At 44.3% G+C, this 19,421-nt stretch overlaps 2 protein-coding genes across 2 annotated transcripts; both read right to left on the bottom strand.

Annotated features, from left to right (window-relative positions):
* Positions 1-423: 423 nt before the first annotated feature.
* On the bottom strand, positions 424-15,959 carry trpm6 (transient receptor potential cation channel, subfamily M, member 6). The gene is given in 40 exon segments (XM_070834301.1): positions 424-851; positions 1,634-1,746; positions 1,875-1,926; positions 2,051-2,256; positions 2,348-2,430; positions 2,577-2,875; positions 2,966-3,031; positions 3,219-3,269; positions 3,383-3,408; positions 3,506-3,549; positions 3,641-3,687; positions 3,835-3,937; positions 4,135-4,229; positions 4,514-5,219; positions 5,401-5,839; positions 6,567-6,699; positions 6,803-6,999; positions 7,109-7,223; positions 7,674-7,848; positions 7,945-8,196; positions 8,410-8,538; positions 8,635-8,784; positions 8,892-9,044; positions 9,326-9,554; positions 9,828-10,099; positions 10,318-10,443; positions 10,594-10,728; positions 10,968-11,021; positions 11,716-11,850; positions 11,987-12,087; positions 12,274-12,346; positions 12,648-12,771; positions 12,937-13,111; positions 13,239-13,410; positions 13,552-13,676; positions 13,977-14,190; positions 14,448-14,637; positions 15,292-15,330; positions 15,558-15,662; positions 15,895-15,959. Coding segments are annotated over 40 exon segments (6,063 nt in total). The 3' UTR covers positions 424-756.
* A 2,046-nt stretch (positions 15,960-18,005) lies between these two features.
* Positions 18,006-19,377, bottom strand: LOC139204388 (uncharacterized protein C9orf40 homolog). The gene is made up of 2 exons (XM_070834410.1): positions 18,929-19,377; positions 18,006-18,697 (listed from the first exon to the last, which is right to left on the bottom strand). Exons 1-2 carry the CDS (start codon positions 19,298-19,300, stop codon positions 18,530-18,532), a joined length of 540 nt encoding a protein of 179 aa, XP_070690511.1. The 5' UTR covers positions 19,301-19,377; the 3' UTR covers positions 18,006-18,529.
* Positions 19,378-19,421: the final 44 nt, after the last annotated feature.

The raw sequence follows: 19,421 nt of genomic DNA, 5'->3' as shown, positions 1-19,421 counted from the left end.
CATGCATTCATTTGCATTAAAGAGAGCCACAAACACCCACATTTGATGGATCAGAATGGGTTGAAGTTCAGAGCTATGCAGGGCCCTTACTGAGTCCTCCTTTGAGATGTATATACAATGTGAAGGTCTGAAGTGATTTTTGTTAAATTCTATATTTTATCGCTTTTGTAGACATTTTGTTGTGGGAAGAAAAAAAAAATAAAAGAAATTTTATGGGTGCATTTCTGCCTCGTTTTTCTGCCTCACATAGACACACTGTTAGATTTTGACATTTTTTATTTCAGCCAAACCTGGAACAATTTTTTCCTTACATTAATACTTGATATATATGGGTATGGTAGTAATTGTCACTGCCTTAACATAAAAAAGTACAAAAAAATTATTATTTCAGACTTATGAAGTCTTGAGAGAGCAGCATGTAATTACTGTAGTACTGATGAGCCACAGTTTAAGTATATAAACCTTTTTTAAAAGAATAATCATCTGCAACACTTCCCTGACAATATTGACTTAATATAAGAAAGAATATATTAGATTATTATAGTAGTAATGACATCTCTGGGGTCCAGTCCAGCAGACTGCTCATGGTAACATATCACCATCTCCCTGTTTCAACTGCAAAAGAATCAGGGCTAACACCAACACACTATTTTGTGAGGACATATGTGCGAGTGTGCGTGTTAAGGCAGACGTGTCTCTGAACATGTGTTAGTAAGAGTGCATGTTTCTTTTATTTCCTACTTCCTGGGTCAAAGGTTATTTCCCGGTCTCATCAGCCTCTTGTTTTCCTTTCCCAGACGTCGGCTTTCCCTCACTGCTGTTCTCGCAGCTGTCCGGACACTTCCTTAAATCTGAACAACAGAAACATCAGTTAGCGACATGTCGCTCCAATAACACAGTCATTATCACAAGAAAGAGAATACTGACAGGCCTGGGAGGAAGTCCACGCATCCGGCATGAATAATTTGGTTTGATTTGTTGGAGAAATCTTGGAGAGGACACAAGAAGAGGAAGAGGAAACACAATGCACCTTTGAAATATCAAAACAACTGTGTCTGAATGTTTGTGTTTGTTTGCCGGGCTTGTTTGTTATTGAGCACAGTTTCTTTCCGAGCAGTTATCCTCTAGATGCCGGTATCGTGCCTACCCAGAGACGTTAATTAATAGCTAATCAAAGCTAATGTCTCAGCAGCACATCGCCAGCACAAAGACATGATTAATACGTAATCAAAGGCCGTGGAGCACAACGCACAAAGCAGGGCCCACCCCCATGCCTCAAACACTACTGTTGTTATAGAAATAAACGAACACTCGCGGCTTAATTAGCTGGCTGTTGGTGTGTGTTGTCTTCATTTGAAGTTGTCGGGGATTTATCTCAGAGCCAACGATGGCCTCCTGAGTGATGACACAGAGGTGACATACAAATACATGCATATACACACGTGCTCAGGAAAAAAAACACAGTAATGACAAAAAACAAATCCTCTGTATACGCTGAGGAATGCAAATCACATATTGGTTTGGACAAAAAAAACTGTAATCTCCAAGTATTTTAACAATGTTAACAAGCACACATCCCTCTTTCTCTCTCACACACACACACACACATACAGCAATAATGTACATGTCTGACCTGCTAAGCCCAGTCTGCGGCAGCAGGCGCCGCAAGAGTGTTTCTGCAGGAAACCGTTGATGGCAGCAACTCCAAGGTTATCTGGGCCAAAAAGCATCTCACCTCTGCCACCACTGCAACGGGGTCAGAAACACGCTTTGTCTGTTTTGCCAATATTTATTTGAGATTATTTAAAGTTCAGAAGTTCAGAAATCAGAAGGGAAAGATTCCTGAAACCTTAATATGTCGCTGGTTACTCTACCTTTGATCGTCTGCCATGATGACTGTTGGATCGGTCAGCATCTCTCCTACCCCTGTCAAGAAATGAACACATAAATAAATAAAGAAAGACAGATAGATACAAACTCAGCAACTCACGTGCACAGGCATGCCACAAACACACACACACACACACACACAAACAGTAAAGGAATCTACCTTGTATATCGAGCACCAGAAGCTCCCTGCATGAGTACTCGTACGTCCAGTGGGAGAACGCCAGCAGCATTTCTTCCAGTGAACAGCAGGGGGTGATCTCTTCTCCCGTGTTGTTGTTGTACTTCCTGAAGTCACCGGTCATGTTCCGCTCGATAGTCAGCCACTGGCCATTCGAATGCCAGAGAACCAGCGATACATCCAGAAACCTGATAGAGAGAGAAGAGTGTTAGTGCACACACAGACATACATAGATGCATATACAAGAGAAAACACACACACACACACACACACACACACCTTGGTGAGTGGTGCATATCATCAGGTTTGACCTGGTTGAACACTTGCATCATCTTCTGGGCTGCCCTCTGCTGCTGGATCTCCTTCAGAGATACCAAGGAAGTTAAAACTATAGGAAATTTAGAAATGTGAATATGTGACCAAATAGGTGCAGTTTTGCTAACACCATGCCGTCAGCTCCAAGAAATGTCTCCAACTATTCCGTGCTTCCCTGCCTACATACACCTACCCTTAAACAAAGCTGCAGTGCCGTGCTGCCATGGAAATACCTCTGCCAGGTACGAACCACCTCCGGCCTGAAGGCTTTGACCACGTATACCAGACCAGGTCTGAGCACATCCCGCTCTGCCCAGGTACACAGCACCCTGCAGCCCTGCCGGAGACCCCCATCCAGAGAGCCCTCTTCACTGGAGAGGAGCTGCAACATGGCAGAGAGGCCTCGTGACGACCAGGAAGAGGCTGTGCTGGGTTCAGACTCAGCATCAGAGGGTACTTCCTCCAGAGAGTAGATGCTCACCTCTTCACCTCCTGCAGGGAGTGAGTAATCAGGTGCATGGCAAGAAATTCAAGAGCCACATTTTGCAAAGTAAAACAATGATAATGAACAAAACAAGTTACCAAGCAGGGAAATAGGAGTGAAGGGAATGGTGTGAGCCAGTCTCATCAGATTGTTTCTCTCCATAGCTGTTAACACACAAGCACAACACAGTAAACAACACAGGAACTAAAACACCATATGAGAATACTAAGTTGTGGATTCCCAAGAAAACAGATGAACAATAGATGATTGTTAGCAGAAAAGGCTTTTGGGATCTAGTGCACCAAAAATGTTGATAACCACAATCAATTAATTGTCTGCAGATCTTAATACCTGAGTAGTGTGGATACAAATTGTCAGTGGATGGGAATGAGGAGCTTTTCACTGCAGCAAGCAAAACAAAAGGACAGAAAGACTATTAATCTCACATAACGAGTAAATTAACTATATAAATATATCTTATAGAAAATGGATCTAAGCTGTATGTTCTAAAATACCTTCAGGGGCAATCCCACTCTGTACCCTGCAACAGAGACAGGAAGAAAGGAAGAAAAGATTATTACAATCTAAAAGTATACTATTCACAGAAAGTATGGCTGCCAAAGGAAAGGCAGACTCACGAAGACCTGCGGCTCATCGATCTGGCCCAGCTGCTCCACAGATCCTGAAGGCCAATGCAAAGACAATCAGACCATAATTTCCTCAATATTTCTGCAATTACTGCAGTATATTGGCAGGATTTGTCACAGCTTTACCTGATGGGAAAACACTTGCTTCTGCAACAAATCCATTGGTTCAAAATCTGAAACGATATTGATATTGGATTTTTATCATCCTCTCAGTCTCCACCTTGTCATTCTCCTTTTTGTGAAATCATATTCAATGGGATGACATACACGTTCAGTATTACTATTAGCTAATATTTTCTTATTTTCAAACAGCTCCTTACTGAGCTGACTGAGGCTGGCTGAAGCCGACCAACATGTAGGTTCCCCCCTCAATGTCCGGCACCTTCTCCAGCAGGCATCAGACAAGTGGGACTGCATGGTCACCTGGTTTCCACAACACAGAAGAAGATGGAGGAAGTTCAGAAAAAGAGTCACAACAAACAACAAAACAATTAGCAGGGTTTCAGCTTTATGATCCATGCAATATTCAAATTCATTACTGAATAATCATGGGGAACGTTCAGTTGTCATGAATTAAGTAAATGTCAACAGTGCGCTGTGAAGAACTTATGCCACATTACCGTATCTCGACTACTCTCTTGTATCTTCACTGTCTTCTTGTTCTGGCTTTTCCCTCTGCTGTGGACCTGAGAGAAGTCAGAGGATTTGGACCACTCTGTAGAAACAAAAACACACGTGATCTGTTAGAAATCATGGCAGCACGATAAAACAAAAGTAAATTCAGGACACAAACGCAGACATTAAGTACACACAGATTTTTTTAAATCAATATTTAGCTTCTTTTTCTGTAATATTTAGAAACAAACAGAGAGAATAATCCTTTCCCTTTAAGAAAGGGTGCGTTCTAATACTTCAGAACAAAAATGACAAAGATATACTGTATGCTTATCATGACATTTCATAAGCTACTGCATATTCTTTTGTGCATTACAACCATACCTCTGCTCTTGCTGCACTGTAGCGATATGTCGTCCCTAAAGCTCCTCCCACCAGAACAACTCTCTTTGCTCATTGGTTCATTAAGAGACGGAAATGACCCCCTAATTTGACTGTGGGGTGCCCCAGAGAAAGTCATGTTCTCCACGCTGGATGACAGTGACCTGCAGTAGCCGTAGGGACGGTCTCTGGACAGACACGCCCACCTGGCGGACTTCACAGGCCTTCCCCATTGGCTGGAAGGTCTGGAAAAAGAACTCGGTTGGCTCTCATCCTGAGAAAAGGCAGGATTTACCAAACCCTCAGAGATGTCTCCAGGGTCAGACAGAAGGAGAGCAGTGCTAGACACTCTGGATACTTCTATATTAGACAGCTGTTCCTCCGGCCTTTCCTCCTCTTGCTCTTCCTTTTCTCCATCTTCTGCTTCCTCATCTTCCTCTTCCTCCTCTTCCATGGAGGTTTCCTCCTGACTGGGATGCAGGTATGGGTCACATGTCCAGATTTTATGATGTGGTGACTCCAAGCCTCTGAGAGCCGGAGGAGAACCAGAGCGGGATGGTCCACAAGACTCACAGGGAGTCTGATCCCTGAAACCACCAAGATGAACTCCGGCTCCGTAGAAGTGAGAGGAGGAAGCATGAGACGCAGGTCGAGAAACTCCCAGAGAATTGTCATTAGGATGGTCAGCAGCAGCAGCAGCCTGTGAATCCTAGGGGACAATGTGTGTTAAAACAAAATATTTTAAGCTGCAGAAGTAACTTGTTCTTAATGTAGTAGTTTTACTTTATGAATCCCTGTGAGGACATTTTCTTTATCCATCATTTCTCTTTTTCTTTCACTTCTTACAGAAGCTATTCTTCTGAAATCACAGCATTAAAACAAAACAGTACCTCCTTCTCAACGTCCTCTCCCTCCTCAGGGTGTCCTGGTCTTCCTCCCCTGCTCCTCCTGGCTCCGACATTGCACTCCTGCGATGCCCGTCTACTTGCCACCAGACTATAGCCCTTCAGCAAAGAAGACGGGGTACTTTTACACGACTTGGCCATCACTCGTTGCATACTAAGTACATCACAGTCTCCTCCACTTCTCTGCGGGAGGGTCCAGCTGTGAGGGAGGACGTGCCGGGACGCCGCGATGATTCGACACTGAGCCAGGCGTGTCTCCTCCTGGTGCAGGCTGTCAGAGGCAGAGAGCAGAGTCAAGGTGTCCACGCCGAGCGCCGAAAGGTCCTGGAGCCGACCCAGCTGACAGTCCAGCTCCGACAGGCTGTCCTGAATGAAGTTAACCTTCTCTGAGACCTCCCCCACCATCATGGACATCTCATCCGTCCTAGTGGGACAACATTTAAAAAAAACATTTCTCAAACATGTTTTTTTCAGATTTAGATAATTGCTGTTTTTACCATATAACTATAAACTCATACCAATGTCACCATATAAAGGAAGGAATACATGCGGAACAGAGTCAGTCAAATTGATATCAAATTACCAAACAATCTGAAATAAGATAAAGTAAGTTCATTTTTCTTTAAAATCTGCATGCGTGCATTTAAATATTACTATTCACACTCAACTTATTTATACATGATTTATCTGAGTCAGAAAAGAAAAAGGGACGTTTTTAGGAGCTCAGGACTTACACATCATCTATTACTCTACTTATCAAAATAGAATGATAATGAAGGGAAACTATGATGACAGAAGAAGCCATTGTGGGTACCATAGAAGGAAGAGTGTTTTGTTTTGTTTTGGCATTAGTCTCACATATTCTCACTACAGAAACTGTAACAACTTTACTACACTTCCCCAAGATCAACTTGTACAGTACTTCTTCTGACCAAGCTCATAGCTTATGTAAGCATTAACTCTATCTACAGCACTGATATCATCCTGGGTGCAAGGACCCAAGTGAAATGAGTCTAAAAGGCCCTGCTGCAGTGGGAACACACAAGAGCTGGAGGGTCATCCTCTCTGAAAAAGAAAATTGAGTGGCGTCCCATTAATTCCACATCCTTCACTCATCTGTTTATACAAATCAATTAGAATACCAATCTAACCTCTCAGCTGTGGCTCTGATCCTGTTAATCTGCCTGCCGTGGAGACCTTCGCTCCTCTCATGGAAGTAGGCCAGTACGCATTTCTCCTCAAACTCATGGAGCTTCTTACAATCCTCACGACCCAGGAAGAGCTCTGGTAAAGACGGGCAAGGCAGAGGGAGTGACGTACTGGACTGCGTGTACACAAACTTCTGAATTAGTTTTCCATCCACACAGATGCACACTGCAGTACTCACTAAGTCCAGAGCCTCTCTCCTCCCGCTCAGCGTCTCCACTGCATCTCCTGTAGATGGCTCTCAAACCGAGGGTCATGTGACTGAGGAGGATGAGGGGCGGAGGAAGCCACGGCCTCTCCTGATAGGTCATTATGTAGCGATAACGGTTGTACTTCCACAGCTTATTGGACGTCGATGCCATGTCAAAGTAGACGTTGCTGTTATTGACAGGATTCATTTAATTTAATTTTAAAACAAAAGTGTTCTTTCTTGGGCGACTTCCATTGTAAAAATTTGATTTTTTTTTTTTTTTATTAACATGCTTACTTAAAAAATGCAATGAGAATGTTGACCATGATGATATACTGGAAGAACATATAGACAGCCTGGAGGAATGGAGTAAGGAAGGAAGCGGGAGCACAAGGAACACCGTCGTCACATGCTGTTAAACACACACACACACACACACACACACACACACACAAAACATGAGTTAGTGATCAAATTAAATAAATAAATACATGAAACGTGGAGCACCCTGGTAGCTGATACTAAACCCTTACAGCTGTGCCCTTTGCTGCTTGTACACACCTCTCCTGTCTATCTTCACTGTCTAAACTGACTATACTGACTAAATACATAACACATAATATTGAACTAATTTACCAGTGTCACAAATGCCTACATATAGAATTTCTCCTCCTAATATATCACTCTAAGTTTTGGTCTTGATTTGGCACAAAGACAGAAACAGGAAACTACTACTAACTTTGACTTGTTTAGTTCTTTTTTTACCAAAACTTTTGCTTTACGGTCCCTTGGCATTAGTATATGTTGTATGATTGCAGCATTAACTGCTGAAGCACCTCGTGTTTCCTGCTGAACCACTAACCATCTATCTCTGTTGCGTAGACCTCTCCATAGATCATCCAGTAGGGCTGGAAGACTACGTCTCGAGCAAGGCTCCAGGACGGCTCCTCATCTGGCGACAGGATGGCCTTCCTGGACACCCCGAAGCTCAGCAGCACTATCGCCATCATCACCACTATGAAGAACATGTTACTGGTCTGTGCAGACACAGAGGGAGGAGGGAGAGAGAGGTGACTTAACAAAACTTCTCCACTTTCTTCCTCGCCACCATATCGTGTAAAGTCTCTACCCACCATCTTAGTGATCATGGTGAGGTAAGGGCCAGCGTGCTGATTGACAGCCAGCAGATCCATCACCCTGACGAACCAGAAGATGATGTCCAGACAGTAACTGATGCGTCCTGCCGCCCGGAAGGGATCAGCATGCCAACGCATTGTCAGTCCAGCCAGGAAGAGGAGGATGGCGATGAAATCTGTGACGTTCCAGTACTCTGAGAACCAAATCTTCAGCTTCTGGCTCAGCTTCCTCGGCTCAGACATTAGGACCTAATTAAGAGGCATGCATTTGGATATTTGTGTCGCATTAAGCTGCACTGATCTATCAAAACAGATTTTTGTGTAGTGTATCATGTACTAATCATTTTATTGCATCTTCAATTTGATAGTTTTGAGTAATGCTTTCTGTAGAAAACATACCCACGCACATAAATGGTTGCGTAATTACAAAGGGAGAACGTGTCTCTCTACTGGCTCTCTCACCTCTCTGGATTTCTCCACTGCAGTGGACAAGATGTACGCTATGACCAGCCACTCCTGAACACTGGGTCGATCCTCCATCTTCACCAGGATGACGTAGGAGAACAACATCAGAAAGGCCAAGTAGGACATCTAGAGTGGAAACACAGACAGGACATTCTTCAGAGTGAGGCACGGAGAGATGAGAGAAATGTGATGATGAATTTCATAAGGACATGCACCACCTACTGTATGAAACCAGAACTTGACAACAGGAGCTGTATAGAACTCGTAGAGTCTTGTGATCCAGGACAGACAGTGCACGGCCATGTAGGATACAGTTTCAGACACAGGACCAAGAAGATGGAAAGACAGACCTTGCTCTGCGTCCTGACTGCCCTATGAGAGGAGAGTAGGGGACGAGGATGGGACAAGATAAGAGAAGTACTACGATACTGAGGCTATTAGGCTGCCAGTTCTGGATAAAGGCACCACTAGCACTTTACTATGCCATCCGTTCCCTCGTGGGCTGACTCTGACTTCACAGACTCTAGTCCAAACAGCATTGCCTCATGGGATTGCGGTACATGGCACATCTCAGCTTTGCTTTTAAACTCCAGCAGCAAGATGGCAGGGGGCAGAAGAAGGCTCAAAATTATCTGAAAGAAAGAGATAACAAGTGTGTCGTATAAGCTTGTACAACTATTCAAACCAAACCCTCAAGCATAAGCTTAACCAAACATAGGGTTTTCAATAACACTGAACCAAATGACTCATTGTGATGTCAAAGGGATGCTAGGAGTGCTGTCTTCACATAGCAGCAAGAAAATACAATCCTTGTTATGACATTTATAATCAGAGACTTTACAGGTGTATTTTAAATATGATATGACTTTTATCTGGCTGCTCTGACGACTCTCACAGCGTTTACAACGTTAACCTTCATGAAGGAGTTTTTCCTCATGTTGAGCGGACCAGTCCAGAGATCTGTGAGGAGGGTCTGAGTGCAGGAGTGTGAGACAAATGGTCTATGACAGGAGGAGACAGCCATCTGCAGACAGGTGAAGTGGCTCCATGCCTCCATCTCTGAAGTCAACAGCTTCATGGCCATCTGCTCATTCTGACGAAATGCACAGTCTAACACATCCACCGCCAGCTGACCAAACTCACTAGGATGCACACAGACGAGAGAGAGAGAGAGAGAGAGATGCATTCATATGCAGGTTTTAGTTGGAAGCAATGCCTTAACGGCCAGAATAATGATATATATATAAACATGTAAAACAAAAACCCATCAGTACCACCTAAAAATTCAAAAACACAAGACACAAACCTGCCGTTACTCCCAAAATAATGAAAGAAAACAAACCTTTATTGGGTTGCAATTGTGCCTATATGTTGAGTCCTAACACACACACATGCAGTAACACATACACACTCACAGTGAAAATGTCTTGAATCGTTCTGCAATGTTGTCGTCCATACTGCTCTGCCGTGCTTCATGGGCCATGGAGCGGTAAAGCTTACAGGCCACTGTGGCACGTGCCAGCGCTTCCTCGCCGTGCTGCCACAAGAACAGCGCCATCTGCTGACGCTGTTGAAGCACGGCCCACACGAACAGGTCGTTGAAGTTGAAGGGGACCAGCAGCGGAGCTTCACCAAGGACAGGGCTCGATGTGGTCTCTCGACTGCTCCCGCCTGGCACGTCTTGGTCCTAGATGGAAGTCAGAGGTGTGGAAAAAAAAAAGGACCGACAGGGGAGAAAGAAAGGGGCAAAAAACAGATGGCAAAATAAATTGCAATCGCGGAGCAACAAAGAACTAGAGAATATCTCAGAAAAACAAAATATAAATGTGATTGGTTTTTGAGGTATAGTTTTGAAAGACTTTGTTTGTCACTATGTAATTCATGCTGAAAAAAATCCCCACCCACCTTGGGTTTGTAGGGCTGAGCAGTTCTAAAGAAATGCAGATCCTGGAGACTCCCACCCACATTAGAGTTTGGCATTAATCCCCGTCTCGGTTTAGACAAGGAGATGGAACTGCCCCGTCGATTCTTCTATACACACCAAACAGCCATGAGAAGGGTGCTTTATTGATAGGAATAGTCGAAACTAATAACAAAAAATAAATATAACCCAAAGCAATTTTTTGAGACATTTATCAAAAGACATCTGACAAAAAAAATGATAAAACTATTGATCCTCACTTTGTCCTGCAGGCGGCTGTAGGCAGCTCTGAAGTGTTTGCGTGTGTAGGTGCTGCGGTACGCTCCTCCTATGAGGTACTCTATCACCAGGCCCATGTCAATGAGAGACAGACGGTAACCTAGGGGAAGAGAGGTCTACTCTCACACACACACACAAAGATAAAGTAAATATATCTTCATTTAACACATAGATGTTAATATATAGATGTGAATGCACCTGCTACAGTAAAAAAAAACCCAACTATATTTATGGTGTAGCCATAGTGTACATAAATGCAACTCAACTCAATAACCTGAGTAAAAGCCAATAATGTCGGAGTAAACAGTATTGTAATATTTACTTGACTATAGACTTTCCCATCCTCACTACTCACCTGCTTCACATCTTCAACAAGGTGGTGCAGGAAGCGGCCCGTCTGCCCATGTGGCTGTGGAGAGAATTTTGGATTATTATTCAGAGAGAACAGACAAGTAAACAGAAAACAACAACAACAACTACCAAATCGGAGCAAAATAAAAAAAATCTGGTGGTTACTTTTTAACACAGTTGCATATTGCATAAACAGTAGCAGCTCTGGCATCCTTAGCTTGTTTCTTAGGGGAACTTATTATCCCAGAGTTATGAATAAGTAAACAGGCTTTAATACACAAAAGATAAAGGCAGTGTGGAGAAAGCCAAGAGTGAGCGCACTGATGATAAACAGTCTTGTGATATCAAAAGGACCCTGAAACAACAACTGGGAAAATACCCTGAATGCAATTGACCAGGAAACGCAGAGATTATTGGTGCAAAACACTTACAGTGCATTATTGTGATTTCAATCAAAGCCACAGTTTTGGAATTTGCGCTTCAAGAGTCACAAACAAAAGAAGTGAATTTCTTCTGTTTGTGTAGCAAAGTGCGATCCAAGGGGAAACAAAAGAGGAAGTAGTACAGCAAGACAAACAAAAGTACTATGGGGTTTGAGTGTTTTATATAAAAAAAATCTTTTATGTATTTGTATATTTTCAATGCTGTATTTCAATATAATACAATTTACAATTCAAAAGTAAATAAAGATATTGTGAAAAAGGGGAAATGTCACAAACAAATACTTAGACACATAAATATATTATAATAACCGTGTTATAGAGCTCCTCCAGACGATCCACAGTCAGGAAGTGGTTCATGGTCATGCCATGGTCAATCAGCAGCTTGACAAAACTGACCCGGTCCATCACCAGAGCATCCAGCATGGCCTGCTCCAAGGAACCCACCTACACACAGCACACACACTTATTCTGATTAGACAACACCTATGAAGCTTTGGCGAATGCACAATATTCCTTGTGTGCAATAATAGCGTATAATTCCACCACAGCTTGCAGTAGTGATTGGTTGAGTCAGTCTCACCTGCCAATGCTGTCCGTACACCAGGACATCTTTCTGGGCAATGTCAGCCCTGTCCCAGACTAGGGCCATACTCAGCTGCTCTGCAGGACTAGCCTTGGTGCCTGTTAGGACAACATGCAACAGAACTTAAATCTCTGCACTCCCAGACAATAACACACCTTTCTCACAGCTGACAATTTGGCTTATAATTGCATGAATTTATCAATTACACCAGTGGTTTTTCCTGCTGTAACATGTCTGCAGTGAAAAATGTGTACTGTCACAACAAAGAAGAGAAAAATAAGTACCCTTGAGAGTAGCTGTCAAAATGGCTGCATCAGGTGTCATTTGGTCCTCTGACTCCGAGTCAAAGATGGTTATCTGTTGTTCAGAGACAACATGGAAAGACTGTGAGTAATCCATAGTCACTTTCACACATATAATGCAACCCTGAAACCATCTAGACATCACTCAAAGAGGCTGCGTGTGAGAATATAAATGTACGATTAAGTTGGACGGGACACTAAACAGAATTTACTCCGCCAATACAAAGTCTGTGTCATGTCAGATTAAGACACAGACAATCATCAGCACAATGTCGGGACCTGATTCTCAAGACATATGAGCAAACTACTCATTGTTGAATCACAACTCACACGTTCCCAAATGGTGTTTTACGTACAGACTGTCTGTGATCCATACACCGCAGGAGGAGGTCGTAGAGCTGAGAGGCTTCAGCGCTCTCTACTCCAAACACGTGTCCGATCCTGACGAGGAAGTCCTCTTGGATGTCAGCATCCAGCTGCCTACAAAAATCCAGTGAACATGTGAGTTAAATGTGTGACGTGTCTGCTCATTAAACAGCTGCTGCATGAGGTGGAATGACACTATCGCAGTAAACATGTGGTTTCCTTTCGTTTCATTTTGGTAGATCCATTAGATGGTAGACCCAGTGAGGTTAGAATAAAAACCTGTCAACAGACGTCTGCTTATGTAAAAACGCAAGTAGGTCAGCAGCCCTGCCCGATCCCTCGAACACAAACACAGGCACGGGGGGCACATTGCTAACATAGTCCAGCACTGTGGACACAATGGCAGGGCCACCCTCCACCACAACACACACCACAGGCACGCCTTGGTTCAGCCCTACAAAGAAGAGAGGAAAGAGTTATATAGCAGTATATATATAGCAGTATATAGTGTGTATGTATATATACATACATCAAACGCCTCACTTCCTGTATGTATTGGACAAACACACACACAGACTCACGAGGGTGTATCCTCTGCAGTTGGATGTGTTTCTCCAGCCTCCTCCTGAGGCCTTGCTGGCAGCCATGTTTTCCAAGCGTTCCATCATCCGCCAGCAGAAAGTGGGAGTGGAAACCATTAAGACAGGACCTCTTGCTCAAAGGGTTCCCCAGCGGCTGGTAGGGCCTGAACACCTGAGCCGTGATGAGTGAAAGTCACATCCAGAGCCAAGCCGGAGTCAGTCATAGCAAAACAATTCACTGGGATGTGTTAGAGAATAATTGCGCCTATTCAGCATCGCTCTGGTGTAATCTCTGTAAGGTTTCAGTGCTCACATCTCTGCCTATTAGGTCCGTGTTGTTGTCAATGACTCCCCATGGAGTGATACCGACTGTGTTTCTCTTCCTCAGATCGTGGCCCCCGAATATTTTCACTGCCTCGCCCACATACTTAGACACACCTAGAGAGTACATAAAGAGCAGCTGAATGGATCAGCAAATATGCAAATCCACAGTATAAATAAAGAATTCAGCTGACTTAACACACAAAAATGCACAACAAATCCCTCTTAGTGCAACTGCAAATAAATGGGCACAGCACGCCTGCACACCCCACAGAGTAGGGGACCCTGAGAGTGAATGAACTGAAGTCCTTACAAATGAGTGCAGCTACTTGAGTTCACACTAGCCAAGAAGATGAGCAGGTGGTACAGTCACCACAGCAACAAGAGTCTCATCGTGCTGGTAAACTGCTGTGTTACCTGTATTGATGCCATCTGTGAGGATCCACGCCCCTGTGCTGAGGGCGGCAGTGATCAGCCCTTTGCTGAAGGCCTGCTTGACTTTAGGGGGCAGGGTGAAGTTCTCTGAGCCCCCCTGGACGGTCAGTAGTAGCTTGGGCCTCTCCATCTGCCACTCCCTCAGCATCAGTTGGAGCAGCACTTCAGGCTTTGAGTCCACCGCCACACGGACAAACTGAGCAGGGAACACATGGCTCTTCTCTCAGATAACAGTGATACTATCTTACGTCAAAGCCAAACCAAAGCTTGTTTATACAACAATCAAAAGCCAAACCTCTGTGCCGTTCACTCCCAAACATTTACCTTGATTTTTGGAGTAATCACTTGTAGAAAATGGTAGTGAGTTACCAAATGGTGTGACATTTAAGATAGCAACATTTTCTTTCTTTAGCCCAGAAGCACATTTACTGCACGGAGAGTGGACTCACAGACCTTGGCCCTGCAGACACGTGTGGCAGTGTCCTGAAAGTCTACGGTCCCATAAGCGTTGGTGGGACTGGCTTTGGTGTGCAGCTCTGTGGACCAGTCCTCCTCCGAGTCCTGTCCAGGACCAGGATAGAGAGATATGGGGGGATGGGACTCCTGCCAAGAGTGCTCCCCCATCAGACGGCCACAACAACATCTGGCCAAAGGAAAGATTATGTAACTGAGCACAGCAGGTGCAGATTTTTGTGTCCAGAAACATCATTCACTTACATTTGATTACTGTCTTTGGTTCTAAAATCAAGGAAGGGTTGTTGGGTATAATAAAAGGCCTCCACCTTGCCTATTTAAGCCAGGCTGCTACCCCCCCCCCACCCCACCCCTCCTTTCCTGTCTCCCTCCCTTTCCTCTTCATCTCCCTTTGTCCTTGTCTCCACGCCTCTATGTTGTTTAGCTGTGTTTATCATTTTACAGCCCACTAAGTTAAACACAGCTCCCTCATTCATTAATAGACCCACTACACTGCCCATACCACTGACGGTATATACTTTATACAGGATATCAGCAAAATAAAAGGCATCATTACTCTCAGACAGCTTGTGACGCATTAAACAATTAGTTCATTTCTACATTTGCAGCGGTTTCAAAACTAGCAAGACACGAGAGAAACATAATGAGAGATAAAGTGGTAAATGATTAAATCCAAGTGAAGTGTGGGAAATAGTGACACAGAATTCCACAGAATAAAACAAGCATTTCATTGGAATAGGGGGTGGGGCAGAGGAAGGGAATGTAGTGAGTCTGAGGATGGTGTAAAGACACACATAAACACACACAAACTCATAAATTATACCTGATCAAGTTTTGGCATACTTGACATACTGGAGAACATCTGTAAAAAAACAGGAAATAACACATTATCAAAGAATCTGCATGGTCTCTATTCCTGGAAGGAGGGGCTGAGTGCCAAATAGTTTTGCTCTCTATGCTGTTTCCAACCACTGCTGTTAATATTATATTATGCACTGACTGAACAAACCATCATGGATTTCTTTTGAGAATCAAACAAACTTTACAATTTTTTTGGAGGCCCGTCAATGAGATCCGATTCCAGGTTACCTGTGAAGATCCCGTGAGGAAGGGATGAACTTCATGCATTCTCTCTTGAAGAGGGTTTCCTCAATCCAGGACTTTCGTGACTGGAATCAAAAAAGAAAATATTTACTTACAGCACACAGATCCTGGCGTAGCTAAAGCTCTACATTCTCAGCTGCGTTGTCAAACTCATCCTCCAGCAAGAAAACAAACTACTTCTGAAGAAAAAAGTGTAATCAGTGACCTTCTCAGTAAAGCTCATTGCAGTGCCGGCAGCAGCCTACATGCCAGACCCACGGGCAACTAACTGTAGGCCCCTCCCCATCATAGAAACTTGAGCTGTACTCTTAAAAACTCTGACGGGATGCGAGATATAACGGTCAGCCTCTCATTCGACTTCACAGCAGTGTTTTCTCCACGCTTCATGCGGGTGTTTCAAGGTCTGTCCTCCTCCTGTGTTCTGTTTCCCAGACAAACTTAACAATGGCCTTACTGAGCAGAGCTTTACACACATCCCCTTCCTGAGATCAGTTCACATGGCGGGGAGCTGGTGCGCTCCCTGTGCGGCTCAGACTGTGGAAACACTAAACAGGGATGTGAAGTGTTGCTGATGTAGCTTACAGTGTTTATGCAATAAATACATCTATTTCTTTACAGGCAATAAACCACATGCTGCAGTGGTCGTTGTAGAAACATGAATCAAATACTACTTTAATGATCCTCTGCTCTACAGTCTGTGACGCAGATGTATTGCAATCTGCAAAAAGTGAGTGCTCAAACAATAAGCTTCACATAATTTTTGTCATGCAGTTAAGTAATGTTAGTTAACAGTGGTGGAAGTACATTCACTCAATGACTGCACTGCAGTACAAATTTGAGGTACTTGTACTTTGCTTGAGTTTTTTCATTTTTGTGCCACTTTCCACATCAGCATCTGAGAGGGAAATACAGACAGCTACATACTGACATCTTTAGTTAGGAGACACTTTGAATACACAAAACAAAGAGCTTTATGAATATGGTGTTCTTGTTGTAAATTAAACAAGTTAACAATGCAGGTATGGCTGAATCGATTAGTAGGTTGACAAGAGAATTAGTTGGCAAATATCTTGATGATTGATTTCCAGCTTTTCCTTTTAACCAGACAAAACAAGCTTTGTGCAGCTGAAGGCATTTATCAGAGGAAATAACCAGCAGATTAACCCACGATGGAAGTGATTATTAGTTTCTGTAGACAATGAGCTTCAAAGTGAGAACCTACAACAGTGGGGGGGAAATCCTGCTTTGACATTAAAGACAGCAAAAACACACTTTTAGGCACTGATTGATTTTACTTTGTAATAATAAAGTACATTCTCCTGATTGTACTTACAAACTTTTACTTAATGACTTTTAGAGGGAACTACTTTTTCAGTGTGGTGTCACTACTTCCCTCCGCAGCTAAAGCTCAGGTCACCATAAAGTCTGGACCATCTCGTTTTTATACCATAGAATTACAAACAGTGTTACTATACTGTTCATATAATGTCTTTACTGGAGACGACATTAAAACATAAAGCCAGCTCGAGTGGTTTTACTAGTCTAGTTAGTCGGCATCACTCAGCTGGTTTACATGTTAGTTAGCTACCGACAGCTCGTTAAAAAGAAGAGAAGAAGAGTAGATATAAAGCACACAGGACTCACCATGGCTGTGCACTGAGCTCAGACACCAGCAACTCATTAGGTCGGACGTGTCTTTGGTGAAACCATGAGTGACTTTGTGTCCTGACAAGAACCGAGAGGTCTTTTTATCAGCAGCGGGTCCAAAGGGCACAAGGAGCCTTCACAAGGAGCCTTCACAAGGAGCCTTCACAAGGAGCCCTGAGGAGACATGACCCCCCCTCCCCTCACCTCCTCACCTCCTCGGCTCCTAGATAGGAAGGAACCACCATGGACACTGATATCCGTTTTATTTGGTTTGTTGTCAGCACACACACACACACACACTCCTACACACGCGCTCACACGCACACGCACGCACGTTCACGCACTTGCACGCACGCACTCACGCACACTCACACGCACTCACAAACACACACATACACACACACACACACACACACTCACACACACACTCTCACTCACACTCTCACACACACACACCTGATTGGTGTGTACAGACAACAAGTGTTGCTCTAGCAGGATGGAAGCTGGTAAATTAATACTCCCTCACATGGACTGCAGGATGGTGCCACGTTCATCACTGTAACCATGGTTACAGCTCTGTTGAACGTATACTTAGTGTATACTGCCATGTGTGTGTCACTTGCTACCATATTTCACTTCTGTAGCTTCATGTTACCAGAATATATTCAAGTCAAAGACGCCTTTAAATATCTGACCTGACAAATACAAAGTCATTTTAATTATAACTCTAGATACAGGAACAGTTCTGTGGCTGGGACAATCAGCCACGATATGAAGTGTATTAGTAACTTATAAGAAGAAGTGCTGATACAGCCTAGACTAAAGCCTTGAAGTATTAAAAAAGAAGGGTTTCACAGATCTGTAACACAATCTATCACAACGACGGGATGAGTTACACCAAACAACACCTCTGACAGGTATCACACAGTGTTTATAATATGAAATGCCAGGTTTCAAAGTAGGTACTCCAGGCTTTCACACAAAGCTGTTTTCAATGTGGGTATTTAAAACTTGCATTACAAAACTATGTACAGTTTGAGACCCTTTAGAGAGGTTCACTGAACACCTCAGCACAGATTTAGTCCCCCACTGTGAGAACAGTGCTGTTCTAGCACAGATCTTATTGTTGCTTCAGTCACTGAGATCTTCCACCAGCAGGAGGTTCACTCACTGCAGCCTGTATCACTCTGACAGGGGCTACCGCCAGTCTGCAACACGTGTCCATCTACTGCAGAACGTCCCACTGTCACCACGTTGGCCTGCTGATGTCAAGACAAAGTAGATCTGACCCGCTGTGCCTGCCGTGATCCTCAGGCTTCCATGGCATCAGAGGAGGAGCCTTTGACTTTTGGCCTGACTTGTGTTTGGGACTGATCGCCGGCGTCTTCTAGCAGCGAAAGGTCCAGTTCAGGTAAGGGGACCCTCCAGTACTGGAAGGAGTTGTAAGTGCAGTCTTCAGCGTTGATGTCTTCACCAGCCTGAGAGTGATGAGAAAGACAAGAGGGACTGAGCTTGAGAAGAATGTCCAAACCCACCCACAGTGGCACTGTTGACCAAATCAGGACCATATTTCACCCCCACAGAGAGATTTTGACAGGTGGGTGCACACAGTGCTCTGGGTAAAGAGTGACATCTAGTGGACACCTACTGCCATTACACCAGCTAACTTCCTCTGAATCTGCCCCTCAGCCACTTGATCAATAACTTACTTTGTCATCAGCATTAGCAGTAACCGTCTCTGAGCCCCCGCAGTCCTCTCGCGGCCGTTTCTTGGAGCTGCGACGCTCCTGGACACTTCCAGAAGTGTGCACGGTCATCACGATGGCTGCGTGCTTCCTCGTGTCGCAGTGCGTGGCTTTGCGGTGCAGAGCTCCCTCTTCCTCCTCTTCTTCCTCCGCCTCCTCGAAGTAGCGCGGCCTCTTCCTGCAGCGGGTGCCCAGCAGCGCCAGCAGGGACGGCGGGCTCACACCCCCGGGGGGGGCCACGCTGCCCAGCTGCATGTCAACACTGCACAGTGAGCGGTGGCATCTCTTGGAGGGGGAGTCGTGCTGCTGAGGGTCCTCGGCTCGTCTCTTCGCCATGAACGTCGCCTCAAACGTCCAGTGCTCCTCTACACAGCAGCCAAACACAAGCACGTGGTACTTCTTGTTCTTCTAACTGCGCTCCTGCTGAGAGGAGCGAGGACGAGTTCAAGCTGGGGCT

Source organism: Pempheris klunzingeri, chromosome 7 (assembly GCF_042242105.1).
Source record: "Pempheris klunzingeri isolate RE-2024b chromosome 7, fPemKlu1.hap1, whole genome shotgun sequence".
Lineage (NCBI taxonomy): Eukaryota > Metazoa > Chordata > Actinopteri > Acropomatiformes > Pempheridae > Pempheris > Pempheris klunzingeri.
This window is presented reverse-complemented; position numbering and strand designations above follow the sequence as displayed.

What these genes read in the sequence shown, in the direction of transcription:
- LOC139204388 (XM_070834410.1), bottom strand. Translation starts at nt 19,300, where the DNA reads ATGGCGAAGAGACGAGCCGAGGACCCTCAGCAGCACGACTCCCCCTCC. An exon ending in CTGCTAATGCTGATGACAAA is followed by an intron (nt 18,698 to 18,928) that starts GTAAGTTATTGA and finishes CATCACTCTCAG; the next exon opens with GCTGGTGAAGACATCAACGC.